General features: G+C 36.4%; 1 protein-coding gene across 1 annotated transcript in view; it reads right to left on the bottom strand.

Moving 5' to 3' along the window:
- The window catches only part of CASK (calcium/calmodulin dependent serine protein kinase), a 440,529-nt gene that overhangs the window by 259,081 nt on the left and 153,629 nt on the right, over positions 1-27,819 (bottom strand). The window contains 1 exon segment of the mRNA XM_043998513.1: positions 1,560-1,665. Coding sequence (XP_043854448.1) covers positions 1,560-1,665 — 106 coding nt within the window.

The raw sequence follows: 27,819 nt of genomic DNA, 5'->3' as shown, positions 1-27,819 counted from the left end.
AGGGAGACCAAAAATGGTATCACAGAATAATGTGCCCTAGAGATAACCCAAAAAGGGAACTAAGCTTTCTGAGAGGTAAGATAAGGAGAAAGAAAATCTCAAACACTGGGGAAAAGTCCATACAAAAGCCTTGAAGTGCGAGATGGGGTGCAATATATGAGAACAACAAGTAGACAAGTTTGACTGAAAGTATAGTCAGTGTAATATGAAATACATTGAGAGAAAGGGTGTAGTCAGCTCATAAAGAATTTGTATTTATCCTAGAGGAAATTATGAGCCAATAAAGTTTCTTGAGTAGGGGAGTGGCAATGTCAAGCTTGTGTTTTAGGAACATCAACTGCACAAATAAGTGGAAGACAGACTGAAAAAGGGAGAGACTAGGGGAAGGGAGACCAGTTAGGAAGCTACTGCAATAGTTGAGGTAAAGGTAGTGAAGACTAAGTAGGGTGGCAGCTGAGTTACTGGAAAGGAGGGACTGGATGTAATATTTTCTGTAGGTAGATATGAATTAGCAAATATTTGATCATGAGAACAGGAGAGTGAATGGTTGAAGATAACCTCAAGGCTATGAACCTGGGCACTAGGTGGTGGTGCCCTCAACAGAAATACATCAATTAGGAGAAAGGGAGAATTTGGGGGCTGGAGGGAAGAATTCTGTTTTAGACATGTTGAGTGTAAGATATCCAAGCCAAGATGTCCAGGAGGTAGTTGATGGTGCAGGACTACAGCTTAGAAGAGAGATGAAGAAGGATGTAGTTATCCCCTTCCATGTACTAGAGCCCTCTGTCCAAAACTACCTTGTATTTACTTTGTAATTATTCTATATATATAAGGTACATTTCTAGATATGTACATATTGCCTCTCGATAGAATGTCATTTCCTTGACAGCAGCAACTGTTACTTTTTTTTTTTTTTTTGTCATTGCATCTCCAGAACCTAGTACCTAGGAAGAACCTAAAAATGTCTGTTGAAGGGCTGATATAACAGCCATCTATACAGAGTTAACAGTAGAACTCATGGACGCTGACAAGGTTGCTGGGAGTGTGTAGGGTAAAAAACAATGGTCTTAGGATAGAGCCCTGTAATATGTATGTTATCAGAACATGGAGGCAAATAAGACTGAAAAGGAATGAAGGAAGAAGTCACAAAAACCTAGAAAAGAGAGAAGACCCAGGACAAGGAGATTTGTTAGCAGTATCAAAGGTACAGAAAGATTAAGAAGGACAAGCACCAAGGAAAGAGCATTGAATCTAGCAATCAAGGATGATTTATCCTGGAGAAAACTTTAAATCACAATAATTATAACATTTGACTCATTTGTAAAGTTTGTAAGATGGTCTGAATGTCATGGTTTAGCCTTTCATTAGGTACAACAAATGTAAACTCAACAATAAATGATCAATATTTTGTTCTTATTTTTTCAATCACTCGAATTTCACATTATTAGAGAAGTTCTCTCAATTCTGTTATTATATTTAAAGAAGAAAGTTCTTAGTTTTATCCCCAAAGTAAATCCAAATCTTAAAAAATTAATAAAGTTAAAACTCTATACACTTACAATTCAAAAACCATATAAAGCATTCCATCTGAGCTATATGTCTCCAACAGTTCCACAATATGTGGATGCTTCAGCATATGACAGATACTGGCTTCCCGTTTCAGATCTATAAGACAAACACACAAAAAGTTTCATTAGTTTTAAATGAACTGCAGCCAGAAGTGACTCATGAATAAAATGGATGTGTTCTATGGTATGAAGTTTTTTCTAACTAAATAACTCTCCTAAAAAAACCCTGCTATTTAACCCAACCTGAAATGTTTCCCACTCTGAAATAATTAGAACTATACTTTTCATACTTTCTACCACCTCGAATTTACAGACTTTATTGCTGGCATATACTTAACTCTGGAATAGTCACGGCATCTAAAGGGGAATTATGGATTGAATGTGCAAATAAAATCTATAGTTTACTTTTGAAAAATGCATAGCTACCCAGTTAAGCATCAATCCTAGAATCTATACATCTTACCAAATAATTATTTCAAAAGTAATTGCTTCATTAGCTTTTCCTGGTCATCCCCACCTAATGCCAAGAATGACAAAATAATCAAAACTGTCACAACAGAAAGGAAAATAAGCACAGTACCTAATCCAAATCAAACAAGAGTTGATAGTAACATTATTTTTCAAAGATTTTCAAAGCACTTCCCTTACTTATATAATATTGATACTTTCTCATGCTCCTGATGCTGTGACATCTAATTTAGTATTATTAAATCTTTAGTGCTATTAAAAATTTCTAGTTTAAAAAAACAGAACCTTAAAAAATTTCATAGACCATAAAAGGTTTGCTAACACAAAGGTATAAAAATATTCTCCTTTCTTCCTGGAAAAATTCCCTTGGAAAGCATGGCAAAGATGCTGAAACAAGCTCAATGATGGAGTGAAGTTTCTTGATCTGAAGATCAATACATATTAAAAAATATATGGATAAGTGTGTGTGCACATATTTAAGTATGTGTGAATAAATATGTATGTGTGTATGTATGCATGCATGCATGTATGTGGACACACTTATGTTTAAACTTAAAAAGTGAGAGTCAAAGGAAATTACCCTCAGTTGCTACACACTACAATCAGTTTTTATTGCAGCTAACAGTTAAATTTTCCCTAGTGTTTGGTAGATACCCAATTAAAAACCTGATGGTTAGTTAAGCATCAGCTGTGAATTGTTAGGAGGCACAGATAATGTCCTTCAAGAACCTATAATTTTATTGGGAAGACAGTTTAAATATAAGATACTAGAAGATAAACCAAGTATCAAATTATAAATTTCAGATTATTAATGCTATCAGAAACCAAAGAAAGGGCATTATTTGGTTTTATCTTTTTTATTCCCATAATTTATCCTTTGCTTTTGTATTGCATATGTTAAATTCAGTTAAGGTTTAGGGTGATTATAGAAGTGGTTTCCAATTCTCATTTTGCAGCATGTGAGAGTATTTCCAGACACTTAAAGGAATAAGCTAGTCTAAGATTCCTGAAATCTTTTCAAAACAAAATGAAATTTCATTTACTGTCATTTTAAAATTAATGTAATCTTGTTGTTTGGTTATCTCATAAACTATTGTAAAGAGTGGCTTTTCTACTTTTACTGTGAAAAGATGGTGAAAACAGTCCTATGCTGAGCTTGTGTGGAACACATAATTTATTTCTCTCCTCCTCTGGTCTAGTCTTCTTCCTTAATTCTCTAATTTAAAAATTCAGAATTCTAGATATATTGTGCTCTAAGGAGGAAGGGCAATACTGACAAAGCAAAATGAACATTACAATTGTAGCATTCTGAAATAAAAGATTTGAAAATAATTATATTGTAAGTATTGGCATAAGCAAAACCTACGACAGGAACAAGTATAATGTAGGTTTCCATTATTTGTTAATACAGAGTCTGGAATAGAAAAAAATATATTCAAAAGTGGCTAGCACAATTGGAAAAACCTTCAGGTTCAACACTAAGGACATACCATAGAAAAATTAAAACTACACATGTTCTCTTAGTTAATATTCCAATCAAGCTGATAGTTAAGATGAGATTTTTCTTATTTCTTCTATGGATTTCTATAATTTATATCCTTTAGAACTAAGAGACAAGTTTTAAGAAAAAAAATGAAAGTTATTAAATATAGATTCAAGCAATCTTACAATTGGAAGGGACCTCAGAAGCTAACATAGCCTGCCATCCTACCTAATGCAGGAATTACCACGTCTGCAGGATCCCCAGCAGATAAGACACCACTCGAAAACGTTCTTAGAGAATTCACAAACTCACATCCATCCATCCATTCCATTTTCAAACAGCTCTTCATTCTAAGACTACTGTGTAATTTTCAGGTAGATCCAAAACTATGTGAATAACCAATCACCCATTTATAAAACTAGGCAAGTTGGAACACACTGTTTTATTTCTCGTGACAGCCTTTCATCTCTTATTCTACTAATTTCCATTGCAACACTGCCCCTTTCTCCTCTATCCATGGTCTTTTCTTTCCACTTGATTGCCCCTGCAGCCAAGTTAGCTACATCATTCTAGCTCTGCTACTTCTTAAATAAGGATTGTCAATACCTGTTTGACCTTGGACAAGTCAATTAAAATGAGTTTCCTCACTAGTAAAATTAATGGGTTGGCAGAGATGCCAAACTCTTTCCGTGGCCTGAACCACATTAAAACATAGCTGGGAAATCTTTTAATAACAAAATAAATAAAAATACAATAAAACATAAATAATATTACATTTCAAACTAAATCAATGTGACCCACAGAGATCTTTAAATATGGATTAGTGGCCCCAATTTCTATTTAACACCGTGAATGTAGGCAAACTATTCTGCAAAGAATCTGGAGTTAAAGAATGAAGAATGGAAGAGAGAAAATAGCGTTGGCTCTAGAGGCAAGAAGCTCAGTTCAAATCCTTGAATTGTGCCTGTGGGACTTTGGGTAAGTCACTTAACTTCTCTAGCTCTCAGTTTCCTCCATATAAAGGAGGGAGGCTGAACTAAATTAAGTCCCTTCCAGGTCTCTGTGAGAAAATAATAGGGTTTTGGGAACGGCCAAAGGCTCCGCCCCCTCCCTGGGGATTGTTTGGATTGGCTGACTTCTCTGATTAACTCACTTAAAGTTAATTCACACCAGCAGGGCCCTCAAGAAGGTTTGAACTCTGACCTCAACAGGGACCACCCTCAAGTCCTGTGAACCAGTGGATTTGGGAGATGCTAGCCAATGAGCTTGAAGTAGTGTGTAAGGACCACCTCTCCTCCGGACCCATAAAAAGCTTCCTCACACATTTACTCTAAGTTAGGCTCTCTGAGGTACTCCTGGTAGCAGAGGACTTAGAAGAAGAAGCAGGCCAAGCTGAGCTCTATTTTCCCTCTAGGCTAGAAGACCAGGCTGAGCTCTATGCTCTCCTCTAGGCTAGATAGGCCTTTTCTTAACCTTTAGAGACATGTGTGCTCTCTTTACTAATATTTAATATACTTTAACAAATACTTAATGCCCAAAAACTGGTGCTAAAGCTTCTAATTTGTAAGTAATAAATATGTTAGAAACAAGCTAATTTTCCCTAAACTTGGGACAGAAATAAGGTGACCACACATTTAATTTTAAACATCACATCTCAATCTATAATCCTATGGGTGGAGGGGGGTGGGGGAAGAGCTATTGCATAGAAACAAGAATGTGTAAAAGTACAATAAAATGTCTTGGTCTGTCCATGAAAAGGTGACTCCCCTAATGCCCACTGCCTCTATGCTGCTGAATGACCATGGAGAAAAATCACAAAACTATGCTGACTGGATCTAATGCAAATTTATGTTACATAATCTCAACTGGACCCTTGCAGAAAGACAATTTTTTTTTAAATATTTTTATTTAAAATTTTGAGTTTCTAATTTTAACTCTTCCTCCCTCCCATTCCTCCTCCCTGAGGTGGTAAGCAATCAGATACAGGTTATACATGTGCAATTATGTAAAACATTACCATATTGGTTACTTTGCATAAGAAAACTTGAAAAAAATGAAAGTGAAAAATAGCATGCTTCAGTCTGTGTTCAATCAACATCAGTTCTTTCTTTGGAGGTGGACAGTATGCTTAATCATTAGTCCTCTGGGACTGTCTTGGATCATTGGATTGCTGAGAATAGTTAAGTCACTGTGTACTTTTCTTGGTTTTGCTCACTTCACTATACATCAGTTCTTATAAGTCTTTGCAAGCCTTTCTGAAATCATCCTGCTTGTCATTTCTTATGGCACAATAATATTCCATCCTCATGATATACCACAGCTTGTTTAGTCATTCCCCAACTGGTAGATATGCCTTTGATTTCCAATTCTTACTCACTGCAAAAAGAGCTACTATAAATATTTTTGTAAAAATAAGTCCAGAAAGACAATTGTTTTACATCTTCCCAATGTATTCACGATCAAATTCACCACAGACCACAGTGGCTATTCCAAACCTTTTCATTCCTCAAATCTCTCATAGCTATACTTTTCCTTATTGTCTCAGCTGAGAGTCTTGCCTATTTAACTGAAAAATATGAGGTTCTTCACCAAGAACTGTTTTTTCCTCCTCACTTCACATCAATCAGATGTCTTTCACTCTTGTGTTGTAAAGAAATGGCCCTTCTCCCTGACAAGGTAAATCAGTCCATAGGACCCATGACCCCAATCCATCTCATCTTCCCCAGAACACTGCCCCTTTTATTATCCCAACTCCATCGCTCATTTTCAAGTAGATGGCTGCTTACAAACATGCCCATATTGCTCTCATCCTTAAAAAATCCTTATTTGATCCATCCATCCCATATTTTCCTTTCTTTTTCTGGATAAATGGAAAAATCCATCTTTTCATCTCAGTCTCTTAACTCTCTGCAGTATGACTTCCAACCTCATTATTCAAATGAAGTTGCTCTCCAAAATTACTAGAGGAAGCTAGGTTGTACAGTGGATATAGAATGATGAACCTAAAGTCAGGAAGACACGGTCTCAGACCCTAAGGAAGTCACTTAAACTCTACCTCAATTTCTTCATCTGTAAAGTGAAGATAATAATATCTATTATTATGTAATGTTATGCTATAATTAGTAAAACAAGTGTTTTATTATAATGAGATATACTGATATCTGTTATTACAGTTATATCTATTATATAATTACTAATATCCATAAGTGCAATAAAAGATGAGTATTTAATATGTATCAGTCTATATATAATATCTAATCTTTATTATGTAGTTACTAATATCTATTATAACTATGATAATAGATATCAGTATATAATATGTATTATATATCATCATAACATATTATTACAACAACCCCACCTAGGGTTATTATGAGTATAAAATGAGACAAAATTTATAAAAATTCTTTTGCAAAACTTAAAGTGCTATTATTACCCAATGATCTTTCTAGGTTTTCATGATACTGAACTCTTTCAGTTCTCTCCCTAACTATTGGACAGCTCCTTCTCAATCTCTTTTGCTGGATCTTCATCCAGGTTGTACCACTAACCACGAGTATTGTCTGTGGCTCTGTCCTGGGTCTGCTTCTCTTTTCCCTCTATATTTTCTCATCAGCTTACATGGGTTCAATTTATCATCTTTGTACAGATAATTCTATTTGTTTGTCCAGCCCTAACCACTCTCCTGACTTCTTTTCCAGTCTCCTATCTCCAACTGCCTACTGGACATCTTGAATGAGAAGTCCCTTAGACTTCTTAAACCCCAAATGGAAATAATTATTCCCCCACCCCACCCCCAAATCTCCTACAAACTGACATACCACTGTCCTCCCAGTCACTCAGTCTCACATCTAAGAATCATCCTTGACTCCTCTCTCTCACCTATATTATATTCAATCTGCCAGCAAGTCAAATCTAGGCTACAGTACATCTCTAAAATATTTCCCCTTCTTTCCTGACATGCCGCCACCCTGTCCTGATCACTTCAAGCCCTGATCTACTACAACAGCTTACTGGTTGGTTACTCCTCACTCCAGTCTATCCTCTATTTAGCTGTCAAATGGATCTTCCTAAAACAAAAGTCACATTAACCCACAATTCAAGAAAATCCATAGGCATCCTATTAATCTCCAAAAAAAAAATTATAAAATTATATATATATATATATATAAAAAATCCTCTACTTGATTTTTAAAACCTGAACTCTTCCTATTCTTCTTACACTTTATTCCATTCTATATACTTTGTGATTTTGTGATTTAGAAGCTTTTCCATTCCTCCAACACAAAACCCCATTTCCCAACTCTCTCCCTTTTAGCTGTCTCTCTGCCTGAAGTGCTCTTCCTCCTTGTCTTTGCCTCCTGGCTCCTCTGGTTGCCTTCAAATATTAACTAAAATCTCACCTTTGAAATCCCAATCTTTGAAAATATTGGACTTTCCAATTTTCCTCCTACTGAGTCTTTTAGGAAATTTCTAGACTTCATTGTTATTTTAGTAATGAAAGAATTAGCCAGTTCTGTTTACTTGTTTACTCAAAACTGTGGAAGGTTTGAGTGGTTGTCAAGTAGTCTTATGTATCAAAACAAAATGAATCAACAGATTATTTTTTTGGGGGGGTGTTGTTTCTGTTTTAAAGAATAAAAGCATTAAAAGAAATCTCTAAAATACCTTGGTTCTAAATCACTTTTCATTCATCTGTCCTTAAATTTTCCCCTTATATAAAATGCAGACAGTTTTACAACTTATTGAAGTCAAGAATATGATGCTGATTTTAAAGCTCCTTAAAAATGAAAAATGTTTTATAAGTGGTAGTACTGCCACGATAATTCCTTAAAGCCATGTAGAAGATTTTTAGCAATGTCAAGGCCAGGATCTGTTATGATCTGATACTGTGACTTCAAGAGCTAGGGAAAGAGATAATAGGATTATAGATTTAAGGTACAACAAATGTGAAAGGTCTAATACAACTTGTTCATTTTATTGATGAGGAAACTGAGGACCAGACATACAACATAAGTGAATAAGCTAATGCTCCCCAAATCTGTTTACTATTTAATAATGGTAGAATTTCTTAAAATTTAAAGTAAGCTAGTCAGGGTTCTCTACTTTTCTCAAATATTATGTAAAGAATTTTAAATTAAAATGCCTTTTGGAAAGAGTAATAAATCTGACATGGTTGTGCTGGGTCTGCAAAACAGGATAATTACTAAGGAACAAAAACAAGCAATCTGCAATGATGCTATATTGGTTTAATTTCACAAGTACTTTAATTTTTTGTTCTAATATTACTTTAAAAATACATTTTTACAATCAAGCTATCAAAAATTATTTTATAGATTTAGAAAAAATGATAAAAGCTTAAGGATCAAGAGAATCAATAGGAAAAAAATTGCAAAAGAGGGTGGCCTAGCCATACCAGATCTCAAACTATATTATAAAGTGGTAATTATGGAAAGAAATTGGTACTGGCTAAGAAATAGAGTGGTGAATCAGTGGAACTGAATAGATACAAATTATACTACTGTCAATGACAATAGTAATTTAGTCCAAAAACTCATCATTTGACAAAAACTGTTGGAAAAACTGGAAAACAGTAAGGCATTAACTAGGTGTAGATCAACATCTCATACCATATACTAAAATAAGGTCAAAATGGGCATATGATTTACACATAAAGGATGATACCATAAGCAAATTAAGAGAGCATGGAATAATTTAACAGTCAGATTTATGGACAGGGGAAGACTTTAGGTCCAGAGAAGATACAGAGAACATTATAAAATGTAAAATAGATTATTTTGATTATATAAAATTAGAAAACTTTTGCACAAACAAAACCAATGCAACCAAAATTACAAGGAAAGTAGAAAATTGGGAAAGAAGTTTTGCAACAAGTATCTTGGATAAAGATCTCATTTCTCTAATATATAGAAAACTAGGTCAAATTCAGAAAAATACAAGTCATTCTGCAACTGATATGAAGGATATGAACAGGCAGTTTTCAGACAAAGAAATCAGAGCTATCTATGGTCATGAAAAATGCTCTAAATCACTACTAATCAAAGAAATGCAAATTAAAACAACTCTGATGTACCTACCAACTCACATCTTTCAGAGTGGCTAATGTAACAAAAAAGGAAAATGTTGGCTGTTGAAGGGGACGTGGGAAAATTGGGACACCAATCCACTGTTGGTGAAGTTGTGAACTAACCCAACCATTCTGGAGAGCAATTTGGAACTAAGCCCAAAGGCCTATAAAACTGTGCATATCCTGTGATCTAGCAAAACCACTGCTAAGTTTATATTCCAAAGACATCCCCCAAAAGAGAAAACGACTCATTTATACAGAAATATTTAAAGTAGCTCTTTTTGTGATGGTTAAGAAATGGAAACTAAGGGGATGCCCATCAACTGGGGAGTAGCTAAATAAGTTGTGATATATAATGGCAATGGAATATTACTGTGTTATAAGAAAGGATAAGCAGGATTATTTCTTTTTTATCATAAAAATATTTTATTATTTTCTAGTTACATGTAGAGATAGTTTTCAACATTTATTTTTATAAGATTTCTAGCTTCAAATTTTTCTCCCTCCCTCCCATTCCTCCCCCGAGACAGCAAGCAATCTGATATAGTTTATATATATACAACCACATTAAACATATTTCTGCATTAGTTATGTTGTGGGGAAAAAAAAAAGAAAAGAAAAGAAAAAATGTAGGAACAGTTTGGTACAATCTGCATTTAGATCCCACAATTCTTTTTTCTAGATGTGGAGAGCATTTTCCATCATGAGTCATTTCTGAGAAGAGTTAAGTCTATCACAGATGATCATCACACAATAATGTTGATACTGTGTACAATGTTCTCCTGGTTCTGCTCATCTCACTCAGCATAGTTCATGTAAGTCCTTGCAGGTTTCTCTGAAATCAGCCTGTTCATCATTTCTTACAGCATAATAGCATTCCATAACATTTACATAATACAACTTGTTTAGCCATTCCCCAATTCATGGGCATCCCCATAATTTCCAATTCTTTGACACCACAAAAAGAGCAGCTATAAATATTTCTGTACATGTGGGTCCTTCTCCCTTTTTTATGATCTCTTTGGGATAAAGACATAACAGTTGTATTGCTGAGTCAAAGGGTATTTAAAGCCCTTTGGGCATAGTTCTAAACTGCTCTCCAGAATGGTTGGATCAGTTCATAGCTCCCCCAACAATGCATTAGTGTTCCAATTTTTCCACAGCTTCTCCAACATTTATTACTTTCCTTTTTTGTCATATTAGCCAATCTGATAGGTTGAGGAAGTATCTCAGAATTGTTTTAATTTGCATTTCTCTAACCAATAGTGATTTAGAGCATTTTTTTTCATATGGCAATAGATAGCTTTGATTTCTTCATCTGAAAACTGCCTGTTCATATCCTTTGACCATTTTCTCAATTGGGGAAGGACTTGCATTCTTATAAATTTGATTTGGTTCCCTATATATTTTAGAAATGAGGCCTTTATCAGAAATACTAGCTGTAAAAATTGTTTTCCAGCTTTCTGCCTCCCTTCTAATTTTGGATGCATTGCTTCTGTTTGTACAAAACCTTTTTAATTTAATGTAATAAAAATCATCTATTTTGCATTTCATAATATTCTTTATCTCGTTTGGTTATAAACTGTTCTCCTTTCCATAAATCTGAGAGGTAAACTATTTCTTCCTCTCCTAATTTACCTGTGGAATCACCTATGTCTAAATCATGTACCCATTTTGACCTTATTTTAGTATACACTGTAAGATGTTGGTCTATGCCTAGTTTCTACCATATTATCTTCCAGTTTTCCCCGCAATTTTTGTCAAATACTGAGTTCCTATCCCAAAAGCTGGAGTTTTGAGGTTTATACAACAGTAGATTACTATAGTAATTTATTACTGTGTCTCCTGTGCCCCACCTAACATGTAAAAGCAAATTGTAACATCGATTTTTAAAACTTTGTGTTCAAAATTCCCATCCTTCCTCCCTATCCCCCTTAAGACCTCAAGCAATTCAATATAAGCTATACATGGGCAGTCATGCAAAATATAGCAGACAAAAAATTGTAAAAAAAAAAAAAAAAAAAGGAACAACAACAACAAAATATACTTCCATTTGTACTCAGATACCATCAGTTCTTTTTCTGTAGATGGAATGCATTTTTCATAAGTACTTCAGAGTTGTCCTGGATCATTGCATTGCTGAAGATAACCAATTCATTCTCAGCAGATCATCTTACAATATTGCTATTACTTTGTATACAGTGCATTTCACTTTGCATCAGCTCATGTAAGTCTTTCCAGGTTTTTCTGACAGTATCCTGCTCATCTTTTTTTTCTTTGTAGTAAACTACATTTATCTAGTACTTTAAAGGGAGATTTCCTTAAAAGCACCCATGAGGCTGACTATTGCAACAACAATAATAGCCAACATTCATATAGCACCTTATACCTTACAAGGAATTTTCTTCACAATAGCCAACAAAGTAAGTACACCACCACCACCACCACCACCACCATCATCTTACATTGTTCTTCCTCTGCTTCAAGTTTTTTCCCCAGTTACTATTGCTAACTGTGTTTCCCTTCATCCTATTCACTCCCGATGATATTTACTCTATTTTTTATCTTTTACCCTTTCCCTCCTCAAAAGTGTTTTGTTTCTAACTGCCCCTCCCACAATCTGCCCTCCCTTCCTTCAGCCTTCCCCCTCCCATTTCCCCTCAGGGAAAGATATATTACTATACACACTTGAGCATGTATGCTATTCCCTCTTTGAGCCAATTCTGATGACAGTAAGGCTCATTCACTGCCCCTCTCCTCCCCGCACCCCATCCCCAACACTCCATAAGCTTTTTCTTGCTTCTTTTATGTGAGATACTTTACTCCATTCCACCTCTCCCAATTCCCTTTCTCCCAGTGAAATATTTCCACCCCTTATTTTTATTTTAAAGATGTCATCATGGAGCATCTAGGTGACACAGTGGACAAAGCACTTGCACTGGACTCAAGGGGACCCAAGCCCAAATCTGGCTTGAGAAACAAGCCACTCACCAGCTGTGCAACCCTGGACATGCCACCCCACTCTGACAGCCAGGCCAAAAATAAACAAACAAATAAACAAACAATACAGATATCATGCCTTCATAATCAATTCTCACCTGTGCCCTCTGCCACATCATCTACGCTAATATTCAGAATGCTCTTATGATTTAGACATATCATCTTCCCATGGAGGAATATAAACAGTTTAGCCTTTAAATAGCTCCCTTGATTTCTTTTTCCTGTTTACCTTTTTATTCTTTTCTAGGGTCTTGCATTTGAAAGTCAAATTTTCTATTCAGTTCAGTTCTTTTCATCATGAATACCTGAAAGTCTTCTTTTTCACTGAAGTCACATTTTTTCCCTCTGAAAGAGTATACACAGTTTTGCTGGGTAGGTGATTTTTGGTTGTAATCCCAATTCCTTTGCCCTTCAGAATATCATATTCCATGCCCTCTGATCCTTCAATATAGACACTGCTAGATCTTGTGCTATCCTGACTGTGGCTCCACAGTATTTGAATTGTTTCTTTCTGTCTGCTTGCAAAATTTTCTCCTTGACCTGGGAGCTCTGGAATTTGGCAATAATATTCCTGGAAGTTTTCATTTGGGGGTCTCTTTCAGGAGGCTATCAGTGGATTCTTTCAATTTCTATTACCTTCTGCTATTTTCCAAGAAGATATTTCACATTGCCCTCTATTCTTTTATTCATTTGGATTTGCTTTATTGCGTCTTGGTTTCTCATAAAATCACTAGCTTCAATTTGTTCAAACCTAATTCTTAGGCAATTGTTTTCTTCAGAGAGGTGTTACATCTCCTTTTCCATTTGGCTTTTCAAGCTGTTGACTTTTTTCTCATGAATCTCCTACATCACTCTCATTTCTCTTTCCATTTTTTCCTCTACCTCTCTTACATTTTCTTCAAAATTCTTTTTTGAATGCTTCTATGACCTGAGACTAATTCATATATTTCTTGGAAGCTTTGGATGTAGGAGCGTTGACTTTGTTATCTACTTCTGATGCTATATTTTGATCTTCCTTATCACCAAAGAAACTTTCTATGGTCTGCAATCTTTTTCTGTCTATTCATTTTGCTAGCCTATTTCTTGTTTTTTAATTCCTTAAAGTGGGGCACTGTTTCCAGGATGCACTGTCCTGTAGTATAAATTATTTGTGGTAAAGATTAATATAGAAAGTTTTAGCTGAATCATTTGGGAGGGGCCACACCTGGCCCACCCTGAGATTATGTATGCTACTGAGAAGGACCTCCCCTTTTGGGGGAGGAAAAATGGGATGCCAGACCTCCCCTTTTGGGGGAGGAAAAAATCGGAATGTGACCGGAAGGGAGGGAACTTCTGGGAGGCTGGGCGTGTTCAAACAGTTTGCAATCTTTGGGCCTGGAAATCAGTCTAGTGGCGCTCGGCGTGGCATCGTTGTGTTAGCAGTCTGGGTCTTAGGGTGGCATTGGAAAACTGCATACTGACCCTGGGGTCGGTAAGTCACTTATGGAAAACCCTAAATTCCTTTGAACTAGCTTAATTGGGAACTGGCTGGGAGTGAATAGGTTAAGTTTAGAATATTTCTCTGTATTTCTATTTTCCTATTTCCTTATCTTTGATTTTTCTTAGTTTCCCTTTTGTTGTTTAATTACCAAGTAATAAAACCTGATCCTTTATGAACTAAAGCTCAGAGGCTCCTTTTCTTATTGGCCTGGGAGGAATATATAAAAAGGAAAGGTCAAAGGGGAGTTTAAACCTAAAAGAGTCCCTCATATTTCCGGGACCCCAATATTAAGGTGTCACCCTAATAATGCTCCATATCAAATTTTGGCCCTCACAGTCCCAAGCTTCAGGGAGTCCCAGGTGGTACGATTTAAGGAGAGGCACGTTCTGTACTTGCCTGGCCTGTGCTCTGGTCTGTAAATAACCCCAGGCCTACTTGCTCTTTAACCCCAAAACAAAAATCTGTTTCACTATGGTTGCTAGCTCCAGGTGATCTTGCACCCCTCCCCCACTTGGGCCCACCACTTAAGACTGCTTCCTAGTTCTCAGAACAGGCAAAACAACCAAATTCCACTTCAGCACTAGCAGAGACCTCTATAATCTCCCTCCAGCCAATTGCTCATCCCTCTCACCAGACTGTGATCTTAGTTGTAGAAAAAGCTACCATTGGAGCCGATTCAGAGGCTCTGGGTGTCTCTCTGGCATGGCCTGGGGCTGAATTTGCACGTGTGGCAGCAGGGCTGTGCTTCACTCTCGCCCCAGTACAACAGACCTTTCCTGCTAACCTTCTAAGCTGTCTTTGGCTGGGAAATGATTTCATGCTGTCCTTTTGTGGGTTCTGCTTCTCCAGGAATTGTCTTATGGCCTTATTTGAAGGTTTTTTCATGATTGTGTGGGGCATTCCAAGAAGTTACTGCCTTTCCTCAGCCATCTTGACTCTGCCCGTCCATCTACAGTTACTTTAACTGGAATTTCTCTATCTCTTGCTGCTGAGCTTTGTTGGTCATGTATAGAAATGTTGGTGATTCATGTGGATTTATTTTATATCAAGCAGGATGACTTTTTAAAAACCTGGAAAGACTTACATAAACTGATATATAGTGAAGTGAACAGAACCAGAAGAACGTGTACGCACTAACAGCAGTATTGTTTGATGAAGAACTGTGAATGACTTAACTTTCTCAGCAATATAATGCAAGACAAACCTAAAGGACTAATGATGAAGCATACTACTACTTCCAGAGAAAGAACTGATATTGATTGAACACAGACTAAAGGATGCTATTTTTCATTTTCTTTCTTTTTTTCCCTTTTTATTTCAGTTTTCTTATACAAAATGACTACTAAGGAAATGTTTTACATAATTGTTTATGTATGATCTATATCTGCTGATTTACTGCCTCAGGGAAGGGACAGAGAGAGGGATAGAATTTGGAACTCAAAACTTTAAATAAAAATGTTTATTTAAAAAACACTTTTAGAATGAAAGATAATTTTTAAAATTTTAAAATAGATACATGTTGGGGCAGCTAGGTGGCACAGTGAATAAATAACCGGCCCTGGATTCAGGAAGACCTAAGTTCGAATCTGGCCTCAGACACTTCACACTAGCTGTGTGACCCTGGGCAAGTCACTTAACCCTCATTGCCCAACAAAAGAACCCAAAAACAACAACAACAATAAAATATATGCATGTTTCATTCAGGTCTTGGTTCCTTTGAAATTACAGTACTTTCTGTAGCTCAATCATTTCCAAGATTTCTTAGTGTAGACTGACCTTCTAATTTAATAAGTATTTATCCAAAATAAAATGCCATTTGATCAACTGTTAATGCCACATTTTAAAGTACTATTTGAATGTTTCCTTTTTTTTGTTCTTATTTATAATACAAAAACGGACCATTTGAAATAATTCTCTTTTCAGTCTGTTTTTGCTTTTTTCAGTAGTTCTTTTTCAATTTAATTAACGCCACTAATTGTGATCCCTGCTGAGAGAAAAAATACTAACTTTCATAAAGATTCTGTGAATTTTCAGCACTGGAAAGAGTTTGTGTGATATTATTATTATTATTATTATTATTATTATTATTATTATTATTATTATTATTATTTTGGTAGTCTGCTATATTCTCTAAAGTACTCATTCTAGGAAATGTAAGATTGAAAATTGAGATGAAAATTTATTTGTTTTTTTAACATGTTAAAACTTGAAGAAAGATTTCCCCTGACTGTTGATACATTTGTTGTTTTTAAAAAATTTCTTATCTATAAACTGCTGAGTACCTCTAATAGGCAAGGAAATACAGACAATATCATGGATCTTTCCTATTAAGGCAACATCACCCATATTAAAATTTTTTGCTTACAAGCAAGGGACAGCCTAAGAATAATAATTCACAGAAAACATTTTTTGAATGACTGACTAAATATGGTTTCCTGCAATGTGTATGTTGTATAGGAAACACTTAGGCATGAGGGAAGGTAGAAAAGAACACTAAGATGCAATGCAAAGACAATCCACTCAACAAACATTCAATAAGCATATACTGGGTACTTGTTACTGGGAAACATACCTCTGGAGGGGGCCTAGATCTTGACGCATGAACTACAGTAGTAGGAACAGTGATGCACAGGTTTACTTTTAGAATCTCAGGTAATAGATACCTACCCCTGAGGTTCTCATCTTTGAGTACAAGTTGAAGAAAAGCTCAGAGGTCTTATTATTTGGACAGTGAGCCATACAATCTACCCAAATTCAGTATTATTTCTATAAGCATTCTTTACCTTTGTAAATATAATGTGGAAAACATAATCTTGATGGCATAGGAAAACAGGGAAAGAGGGAGTAGATATTGAAATTAGGAAGTAGAATATTAGTCCCAAAAGTCTTGGTATCATTTTAAGCTATTGAAGCTTAAATATTTAGGCAAAAAAAAAAAAAGCTTAAATTAAGGCAAAAGTTAAGCTTCAATAGATTAATTAATATACAATATCCCTTTATAGTGGTAGCAAGAGGAAGAAAATCACATAAATTGGGATCTGGTACATCTGATATGTAATGAAGAAATTCAGGCACACTTAAGACCTAGGTGTTCAAAAGCTTACATGCCATCAGCAATTAGAGATCTTGGAACTTTGGGAATTAAAAAAAAAGTCATTTTCAACTCTTTATGCTCATTTACCTTCCCCTCCACCCATATGAAATGAGTCATTAAATCTTGTCAACCTCTTTCTGAATATCTCTCCACTTAGATAGCCACTACCTCAACCATTACAATAACATTTGTCTCCCAGCCTCTTGCCTCTCCCCTCTCCAATCTTATCTCAACACTGCCCAAAGGATAGTTCTAAATCAAAGATTCTATCTGTAGGGCCAAATTTTAACTGGGGAGTGTTAGGTGGCTCGCTGCAATATTGGGGCAAGGAAGGAGATTACTAGCCTCTTTCAAAAACAAAACAGGGTTTATTAACAAGAATGAACTTAAAAACACAAGTAAGAATAGTAAAATTAAGGGAAAGGGAAAAAAAAAAAGAATGGAGGAGGAAGGAAAATAATAAGACTGGAATCACACCACTGCCCAGGACTCAGCAGACAGCTGCATCCGTCTCTTTCCAGCTCAAATGCCAGAATGGCAAATCTCCTCCCTTCTCCTTCCCAGCAGACTCCAGGCTGTCCACACAGAGCCCCAAGCTAATTGGCTGGCAACCCTGACTGAGTCACATGACGACCCTTCCTGGGCTTCTAGTCATTATAATTTTGCCAGGTCCATGTAGGCGTTGGCAAATGGTGATGATGTGAGCTGCCAGCCCCATGGCAATGGCTACAGCCAGTGGGTGGAGCACCGTGCTGGTGTGGAGGCACTGTGCCTGAGCCCTGGCCAGTGTGGGCTCTGGTGTTTTTTAAATTCTAGGCAAAAGATGGGGTCATAAAAACCTCAAATCACAATTCTTTACACATTCCTCTCTACAGCCGACTAGACAAATACAAAATCTTATATTTGATGTTCAAAGCCCTTCACAATCTGGTACTAGGTCATATTTCCAAGTTGATTTCATATTACTCCCAATCATACTGCGTACAATTCAGCCAAACTGCATTACTCTCAGTTTTCTGCATAATAACATTCCATCTCTTGTCTCCCTACCCAGACACAGGCTGTCTCCTCATACCTAGAATGTTCTCTTTCCTCTGCTCTGCTTCTTGGAACTCATATCTAGCTTCAAGGCTCAGCTCAAGTGCCACCTACCATAAGAATGCCCTCAAGTATTAGTTCTCTCTCACAAATTATTTTGTGTATATTTCATATTATCTGAAAACATGCTTCTCCCTAGGAGAGTACCTGGAAGACAAAGAGTTCTTTGTTTTATAACAGTATGTTACCTGGCACACAAGTATTTAACAACAGGCAGTTAGGTGGCACAGGGGTTTGAAGTAAGGAAGATTTCCTGAGTTAAAATCCAGACTCAGTTCCTTATTAGCTATGTGACCCTGGGCAAGTCACTTAACCCTGTCTCACTTTCCTGATCTGTAAAATGAGCTGGAGAAGGAAATGACAAATCACTCCAGCATCTTTGCCGAGATAACCCCAAATGGGGACAATAAGAGTTAGACACTATTGAAATAATTGAACAGCAAAATTGAGAAAGCCCTAAGCCCAAAGGTTAGGCAAGAGTGCCTTGAAGAAGTTATGAAAAAGTTACTAAGACAACCAGAGCCAAATTCTTTGCACATGACAAGCTATATATTAAGAATAATCTTACAGCATGTATGGAAAGGAATAGCAGCGTAGAGACTGAAGGCAGTAAAAACAATTAAGATATTTAGAATCTAACTGTATCACATAGGCTCTAGCATGCTCAATTTGTAGAACAAGGGGAAGCCCTGAAGGATTGAGTCAAATGGGGTCTTCTCTAATGCCAGAATTCACCAGCTCCTATCAGTATCCTTTTCCCATTCTCAATTGATAGGAGTAAGTAAGCCATAGCTAATTAGGTGTTAAAAAGGCAAGGGCGGAGGGATGTTCTGTGTCAGTTAAATAAGATCAGTCACTACAAAGCATTTCTCCATCAGTCTGATGAACTTCCCCCATTACAAAGAAGAGGAGAGAGTCCCAAATTAGCCAGCACATGTGGCATACCCAACTTCCAGCTACTATAACGATTGGAATGACGCCACCTGCTGGAGACTTAGTGTAGAAAAGCTCCGCCATGAGGAGAAGGCCTCTGAGGGCAGGCCATGCAGTCAAGGTCCTTGGTGTCAGGAAGTGATGTTTGCTCGTGGGTACTGTCTATCAAGGCTACCAGCCAATCAACTTAAGGAACCTCCCATTTCTGGGAGGAGGACACGAAGTAGGAAGCGGAAGCTGGCAGAGGGGTTCTGTCTCTTTTGGTTCCTGACCTCGCCATGGTGGGTCGGATGATGGGATCTCTTAGAAATAGTTAGATTTTTACCTTTCTCTCTGATCCTAATGCTCTTTAATAAATACTTAAACACTTAAATACTCTTGCTAAAGCTTATAATTTATTGGCGACCACTCATTAGCCCCTTACACTACTCCAATTTCTTTTCTCCCTTTGATGGGATTTTCAAGAATTTACTTTTAGGCGATGTATAGTTTTTCTGCTGAGCTCCTTAAATCATGTTTTTCCTTATAGAAATTAGTCGTGTGTCTCTAATTTAACCCTTCAAACAGTAAAAGTCTACTATTTAATTCCAAACTAGTTTGCTGTTTTTATACAAGCCCCACAACACATAACAAAGTCTTCTCAATTAATCCAAAGGCATTTCCCAAGCAACCATCACTCCATTTTATTCAACGGCTTTCAAGGACTTATAAATTGATAAATAACTTTTAAACATGGTTTAAAAGCCTTTGATTGATTCAAGTGAGGTATTCTCATCATGAAAGCTGTTTTAATTGGGTAACTGACTCAATCTTCATCTTTATAATAGGATCATAAATCTAGAACTAAAAAAGACTTTAATTGTCATCTAGCAAAAGCCCTCTTTTTACAAATGAGGACACCGAAGCCCAGAGAATAGATTTTTATTGTATCTTAGCAAGAAAAGGATAAATGGAAGAGGAGAGAAATTGAATCTAAGAGGAGAAAGCTACATGGAAGTTTAACCTGCGGAGGTGGGAAAAAGGAGAAAAAGCATCCTGTAGAAAAATAGTCTTTGCTAAGGAGGTATATGTCTAGTTTGGGAGAAGATCACATGATTTTTTTTAGTCTGGGAGAGGATTTTCTGTGAGCACTGTGAGTCCAAAGGCAGCACAGCACCTAAGGAAAAGGAGAGTTGTTGGGGGCAGCTGGTATGCATATTGGTGAGGGAGCTAGGGATGAGATGGTACAGTTTTGGGGAAAGATACAGATGATTAAGAAAGCATAAGGTAGGACTGAACTAAATTAGGAACACAAGAGAATTTCTACTATTCAGAGCTTCTTCTAGTAAACACTACTTCTTTCACAAATTAATATTTCTAAGGATAAAGCAAAGGAGAAAAAGAGAAGATGAGGTAAGATTTATTTTTTAAAATAACATGAGTATCATTTGGTTAGAATAGGGAGCTTAAACCTGATATGCTTCAGAAACTTAAACTTATGAAGGACAGAGAAAAAAATAAAAAGAAAACAAATAAAGGTATAGACCAGGAATCTGAAAATAAAACAAAACTGAAGAGAATAAAGAAGTAAATTTTTTTCTTCCTTTAAAAAACAACATGGAAAGAAAATGATAAAAATTAGCATTTGAAAGGAGAAAAGAAGAGAGAGAAAATTTAAACTAAACACTTAGCTGGGTGGGGGAAAAGAAGGGACAAAAGATGAGGAGACATACATAATTACAGAAAGGGTAGATAAACAGAAACTGAAGGAGTTAATGAGGATAGATGAAATAAAATAGGTTAAGCAAAACTAACAATAAGGGCAAAGTACTGTCATAAAAGAGGATTTTTTAAAAAGAAAACACAAACCTGACCATCATAACTTTAGACAATCCAATAAAATGACTAACAATGAATAAGAAAGCAAAATCCAAAATGGTAATTGGAAGAAATGTATCTAAGGAGTATACATATACGGAACAAAAATGAGAGATTAGAGCAACATTATCTATGCACTGGGTAAATACCACCCAAAATAATTAGTTGTTGGAACCATTCTGTCCGACTAAGCAAAAATACAAATTTATAATATCAATATATAAACAAGTAAACTATGTAATGTTTAAAGAAACCATAGACAATGGACCAACATTAATACTAAACATAAATACACCTAACTGTAGTGTCTAAATTCATAAAAGAAAAAGCTAGCTGAATTACAAAATGCTGTAGTAACAGTAACTGCAGGAGATTATAATATTCCTCTCTCAAAGCTGGAAAAATAAATATAAGTTTTATATACACACATACACATACATACATATATACACACACACATAAATGTTTAAGGAACACATAAATCTGAACAAGCTGGTGAAGAATGAGACCTGAAAAACTTACATTTTCTGAAAGGGGACATTAAAGAGTATACTGTGTAGTATGAAGGAACCACTTAGTTCCCTTAAAAAAAATTTATATCTTTTGCCAGGGCAGAGAAAAATTAAAAATAAGTGGGGGTGGGAGGGGTAGATAGAGTGCTGGACCTGGAGTCAGGAAGATTCACTTTCCTTCATTAAAATCTGGCCTCAGGAGGCAGCTAGGTGGTGCAGTGGATAGAGCACTGGCCCTGGAGTCAGGAGTACCTGAGTTCAAATCTAGCCTCAGACACTTAACACTTACTAGCTGTATGACCCTGGGCAAGTCACTTAATCCCCATTGCCCCGCCAAAAAAAAAGAAAAAATCTGTCCTCAGACACTTACTAGTGTATGACTTTGAGCAAGTGACTTAACCCTGTTCACCTCAGTTTCCTTATCTGTAAAATGAGCTGAAGAAGGAAATGGTGAAGAACTTCAGTCTCTTTGCCAAGAAAACCCCAAATGAGGTCACAAAGAGTAGGACACAACTGAAATGACTGAGCAACAACAAAATAAAAATGCAGAAAACAAAAAAATATTTCACAGCCCATAACCATAATTGGTATATTAAAACAACAAAAATAAGTAAGAACCAAACAAATTGACATTAAGTGTTAATAAGGGCATCCTAGATAATGAATTAGTTAAAGAACAGGTGACAGAAAAAATACTATACAAAAGAGAATAATGGTGATGAAACAATATAACAAAAGCTCTGGAATGCACTTAAAGCAGTCCTCAGAGAAAAAGCTGTAATTCTGAAAACATCAAAAAAAATCAGTAGATTGATGAACAGAATAAAAGCACAAAAGAGTAATTCTTGACAACTAAAGAAGAAATAAAATGGTGAACAAAAAGATTATAGAACTGATTAATAAAGCAAAAAGGTGGTTTAATTGAGGAATGAATCCATTAAAAGAGGAAAGAAAGCTGAATTAATTAAAAATGAACAAGGTTAGGGGCAGCTAGGTGGTGCAGTGGATAGAGCACTGGCCCTGGATTCAGGAGGACCTGAGTTCAAATCCAGTCTCATACACTTCATACTTACTAGCTGTATGACACTGGGCAAGTCACTTAACCCTCACTGCCCCCCCCCCCCCGCCCAAATGAACAAGGTTAAAACACAAAGAAAAAAAAATTATCAGAACCTGTCAGCAAAACCAATAATTTAAAAGAGAATTATAAAAAAAAAAAATACACACACACACACACACACACACACACACACACTCAAGTTAGCGGAATGCCAAATAGAGATCTTAATTCAATTTCAGAAAAGGAAACTGAAAAAACTATAAAAGAACTACCAATGGGGGAGGGGGGGGGAAATACATACATTTGTTCAAATTGATTTATAGACAAATTTATTATACTTCCGAAGAACAATTGATATCTAAACTAAACAAATTATTCTCAGGAATTAAGAAAGAAAACATGCTACCAAAAATCTTTTATGAGGCAAATCAAGTCCAATACCTAAGCCAGGGAAGTATAGGGGGGTCCCAAAAATACTACCAGGGTTTTAAATTTTAATAAGCTTAAAGCTGCTGTAAGATTTTTTTGGAGATAACTTTGTATAAAGCAAAGAAAGAGAATTATAGGACAATATCATAATGTATATCAATTTAAAATTTTAAAATACAATCCTGGCAAAAAGACTACACTAATATATCTGAAAAATTATTCACACTGATCCAGGAATGAAGAAATGATTCAATCTTAGAAAAAATTAAAATATTTAATCATATTTTTTAAAATCTAAAAGCACATGATTATATCAATATGTGCAGAAAAACCTTTGACAAAATACACACTATATAGGCTAAAACCCATACAAAGAATAGATATAAAAGGATCTTTTTAATAGGTCAAAAAAGCATATAACTAAAACCAAAAGCTTGCATCATATGCAAGAGTGAAACACTAAATGTTTTCCCAACAAATAATGAAGTAAAGCAAGAATACTTCCTTTTCCAATTGCTATTTAACATAGTTCTAGAAATGCTTGCAATTGCAATTAGACAAAAGAAGTAAATTAAAGTCATTAAGAGTGATAGAGAGAAAACAAAACTATTATGAATGGCTGACAGGATGGTAGCAGGTCAACAACAACAAAAAAATCAGATTGTTTTTACTTCATTCATATAGCTGAACACAAAATAAATTTTGCAAAATAGTCTATCCATATGGCAAAATCCAGCAGTTAACATAAGAAAAGTAACAACAAAATGAATAAAATATCTAGAATAACCTCCCAAAGCACAATCAAGACCCACATAGATGTAATTACAAAATATTCCTCCAGGAAGGAAAGAAATAATGGGAAGCATTCTGGGAAGATGGTGGAATAGGTCACAAATTTCCAGGTTCTCCAGATTTCCTCCACAAACAATCCCACAAAATGAATGAAGAGAGCAGCAAAACAACAACAAAAATAAAATAAAGGAGTAAAGCATAAAGATAACTCCTAATATAACAAGAGGACCTGGGAAAAGACAAAAGAGGATGGAGGTGTGTACCCTGAGGTCAACTCCACTGAATCAAAAAACAGTAGGCAGCTCTGTAGGGAAGTGGACTAGATAGACCCCAAGAAATTTCACCTCAACTTTTACCTCATAAACTTTCATCTCACAGTCTCAAGAACTTTCACCTCACTTACTTTTACCTCAGAAAGAACAGATAGCTGAGTGGGGGAAGACTGAAGGATCCTCCAGATGTTTCTGGAAACCAGACCTAGTAATGCTGACCAGAAGTGATCCCAGGCTGTGGATGTGGGCTAGAAGCAGGGAGCACATGCCAGGTGGGTGAGGTACTGCAGGGAGCAAGAACATTTTTAGGACCATGTGGCTGGGGGTCCTAACTATGGCTTATGGGAGGAAAGGAGTCTCTGAGGTTGAGGTCCTGGAGAGAATTCAGATAATAACAGTAAAGAGGACCAGAGGTGGGGCAGTGGATAAAACACTGGCCCAGGAATCAGGATTACCTGAGTTCTAATCCAACCTCAGACACTTAACACTAGCTGTGTGACCCTGGGCAAGCCACTTAACCCCAGTTGCCTCACTAAAAAAAAAAAAAAAAAAAGAGGACCAGAGGCCTAAGGCAACATTATTCACAATTTGGGATTAAAACATGATTATAATAATAAGATGCTTAAAATTAAATTAAATTTAAAAATGAGTAAGCAAAGGAAAAAGAACCTGACCATAGATAGCTACTTTGGTATAAAAGATGACCTGGTTTCATATTCAGAGGAAGATAGTAAGGTTTAAAAAAAAAAAAGCCAGTCCTAGAGAGTAACATCACATGGTCACATATCCAAAAACTTAAACTTAAAAAGGAATTCAAAAATTAAGTAAGAGGGATTGAGGAAAAATTAAGAAAAAAAATAAAAGGAATCCAAGAAAATTATCCAACTGGAAAGAAGTCCAAAATCTTAAAGAAGAGAATAACTCCTTGAAAACTCAAATTGGGCAACCATAATGGAAGGACATTATGAGGCACCAAGAAATAATCAAACTAGAAAAAATAAATAGAATCTGAAACATCTCATTAGAAAAACAATTGAACTGGAGAGTAGAGGAGAGACAATATAAGAACTGTAGGACTACCTGAAAATTATAACCAAAACAAGAATCTGGATACAATGCTATAAAAAATTAGTAAGGAAAATTGCTCTGACATTCAAGAGAGTGAAGTAGAAATTGAAAAAAAAGAAAATCTACTATTTACCACCTGAAAGATCTGATCCCAGGAGGAAAACTTACAGGAATGTCATAGCCAAGTTTCAAAACTCCCAGGTTAAGAAGAAAATATTACAAGCAACAAGAAAAAAAAATGTAAATACTGCAGAAATACAGTCAGGATTTCATAAGACCTAGCAGCTTCTACTCTAAAAGACCATAGGTTTTGAAACATATTTCAAAGAGCTGAAGGGCTAGGGTTACATCCAAGAATAACTTACCCAGAAAAGTTGAGTTCAATCCTAAATGAAAAAAAGAGTAGACATATGATGAACTGACTTTGAGGTATTTGAAACAAAAAGACCAGAACTCAATGGAAAATTCAATATAAAAGATCCAGAAGAAATATAAGGAAAAGATTAAAGACTAATTATAAGGGGCAGCCGGCTAGGTGGTATAGTGGATAAAGCACCCGCCCTGGAGTCAGGAGTTCCTGAGTTCAAATCCGGCCTTAGACAATTGACACTTACTAGCTGTGTGACCTTGGGCAAGTCACTTAACCCCCATTGCCCCGGAAAAGGAAAAACAAACAAAAAAACCCCAAAGACTAATTATAAGGTATTCATTAAGGTCAACCTGTTTACTTATTTTTATAAATACATATATAAAATTATATTTTATTTATTTATATATTTATAATTCATATATAAATATATTTGTATTATGTTGTTATATCTAATATATTATATTTATATATTTAAAACATATTTTATATAATCATATAATATATAATATATATGAAAATCTTATCAGTATTCTTAAAACTGTCATCAATTACTAAGGTAGTTTGAAAGAAAGGTTGGCACTGAGTTGTTTATGATGGGGGTGATTCTCAAAAACAAAATTGGGTAGGAGATTGTAAAAGGAAGCAATTATACATGTTATGGGAGGATTATGGGCACCCCGGTTACCCAAGAAGTTGTCTGGGGAGGTCAAGGAACTTTTTCCTTGAAACCCCAGGAATTTTCCCCTGAGATCAAGGAGGCCTCTCCTTGAGCTCAACCAAGGACAGACACACCCAAAAAAGGTAAGCAGCAGGGGATCAAACTGAGCAAGCTCCAGGACCACCACCCTACATTCCAGCTCCCCTTACCACCTGGATGAGGTAATCCTGTTAGGCGTGGCTACACCAGGAGAGGACCCAGGAACCGCCCACTAGCAGACTGCTGAGACCCACCAGGATGGAGTTAACGCCCATCACCAGATTGCTCCAGATCCAACATCAAACTATGCCAACCCACCGCCCAATAAGGGACATTTTACCCATGCCATCTTGGCCCTATAAAAGAGTGCTCCCCAAGCTAGTCCGGGAGGAAAGCATTTTTTTTTAACCTTCCTCCCAGCCAGTTTCCCTTGTACCCCAATAAACCTGTTCTTTTATTCCTAAATAGGACTTGCACAAGAATGTAATTCTTTTTTTTGTTTTGTTTTGGTAGGGCAATGAGGGTTAAGTGACTTGCCCAAGGTCACACAGCTAGTAAGTGTCAAGTGTCTGAGGCTGGATTTGAACTCAGGTCCTCCTGAATCCAAGGCCAGTGCTTTATCCACTGCGCCACCTAGCTGCCCCCAAGAATGTAATTCTTTACAGAGGAATCCTAAGGACCCAAGTACTTTCTCTCCATATCATAAGGAAGAACTAATACAGAGGAAGCAGGTGAAGATGGAGGGTTGGTAATCTTGGAACCTTACTGTCATCGGGGTTGAAGAAGGCACAACATGTATGTTTTTATAGTTTTTATATTTTTATTTTTATACACATGAAGAGAGGTGAGAAAACTGGGGGGCAGGCTGGAGGAGGGACTTTTAGAGGGGGTATAGACTAGGATTTTAGAAGGTTGGAGGACTTCTCAAGGATTGTTGAGATTGAGATGGGAGGATTGGGAGAGGTAAGATTAGGGGGACCTTTGAAGGGGGGGGTAAAGTGGGGATTGGTGGGGAGGATAAAATAAGGTAACAGGGATAAGGTAAAAAGAGAGTCTGAGAAAGAAAATAGCGAGTTAAAAAAAGATGGAGGGAAATTCACAAATAAACATTGTAACTTTGAAAAAGTGTTGTTGTTGCTTGTCTTTTGTTCTAGAAGAGGACCAATTAGGAAGGTGGTGTCCTGACTTGTAAGTGAATGGGATTTAAGTGAGGGAAGACTGCAAAGTCACCATCCTCACTCTCCTCCACAGCCATCTGGGTCCAGTGGCAGGATATAGATCAGGATGACTGGAGATGACCCTGGATGCAGTGGGAGACCTTGGCTTTTTTAAGCTCAGGTCTTTTCCAGGCCCCAGTCTGTCTGAGGCAACATCCATTCAGTGATTAAGACTAGGTAAGGGGGCAGCTAGGTGGTGCAGTGGATAGAGCACTGGCCCTCGAGTCAGGAGTACCTGAGTTCAAATCCTGCCTCAGACACTTAACACTTACTAGCTGTGTGACCCTGAGCAAGTCACTTAACCCCAATTGCCTCACTAAAAAAAAAAAAAAA

Source organism: Dromiciops gliroides, chromosome 3, assembly GCF_019393635.1.
Source record: "Dromiciops gliroides isolate mDroGli1 chromosome 3, mDroGli1.pri, whole genome shotgun sequence".
NCBI lineage: Eukaryota > Metazoa > Chordata > Mammalia > Microbiotheria > Microbiotheriidae > Dromiciops > Dromiciops gliroides.
This window is presented reverse-complemented; position numbering and strand designations above follow the sequence as displayed.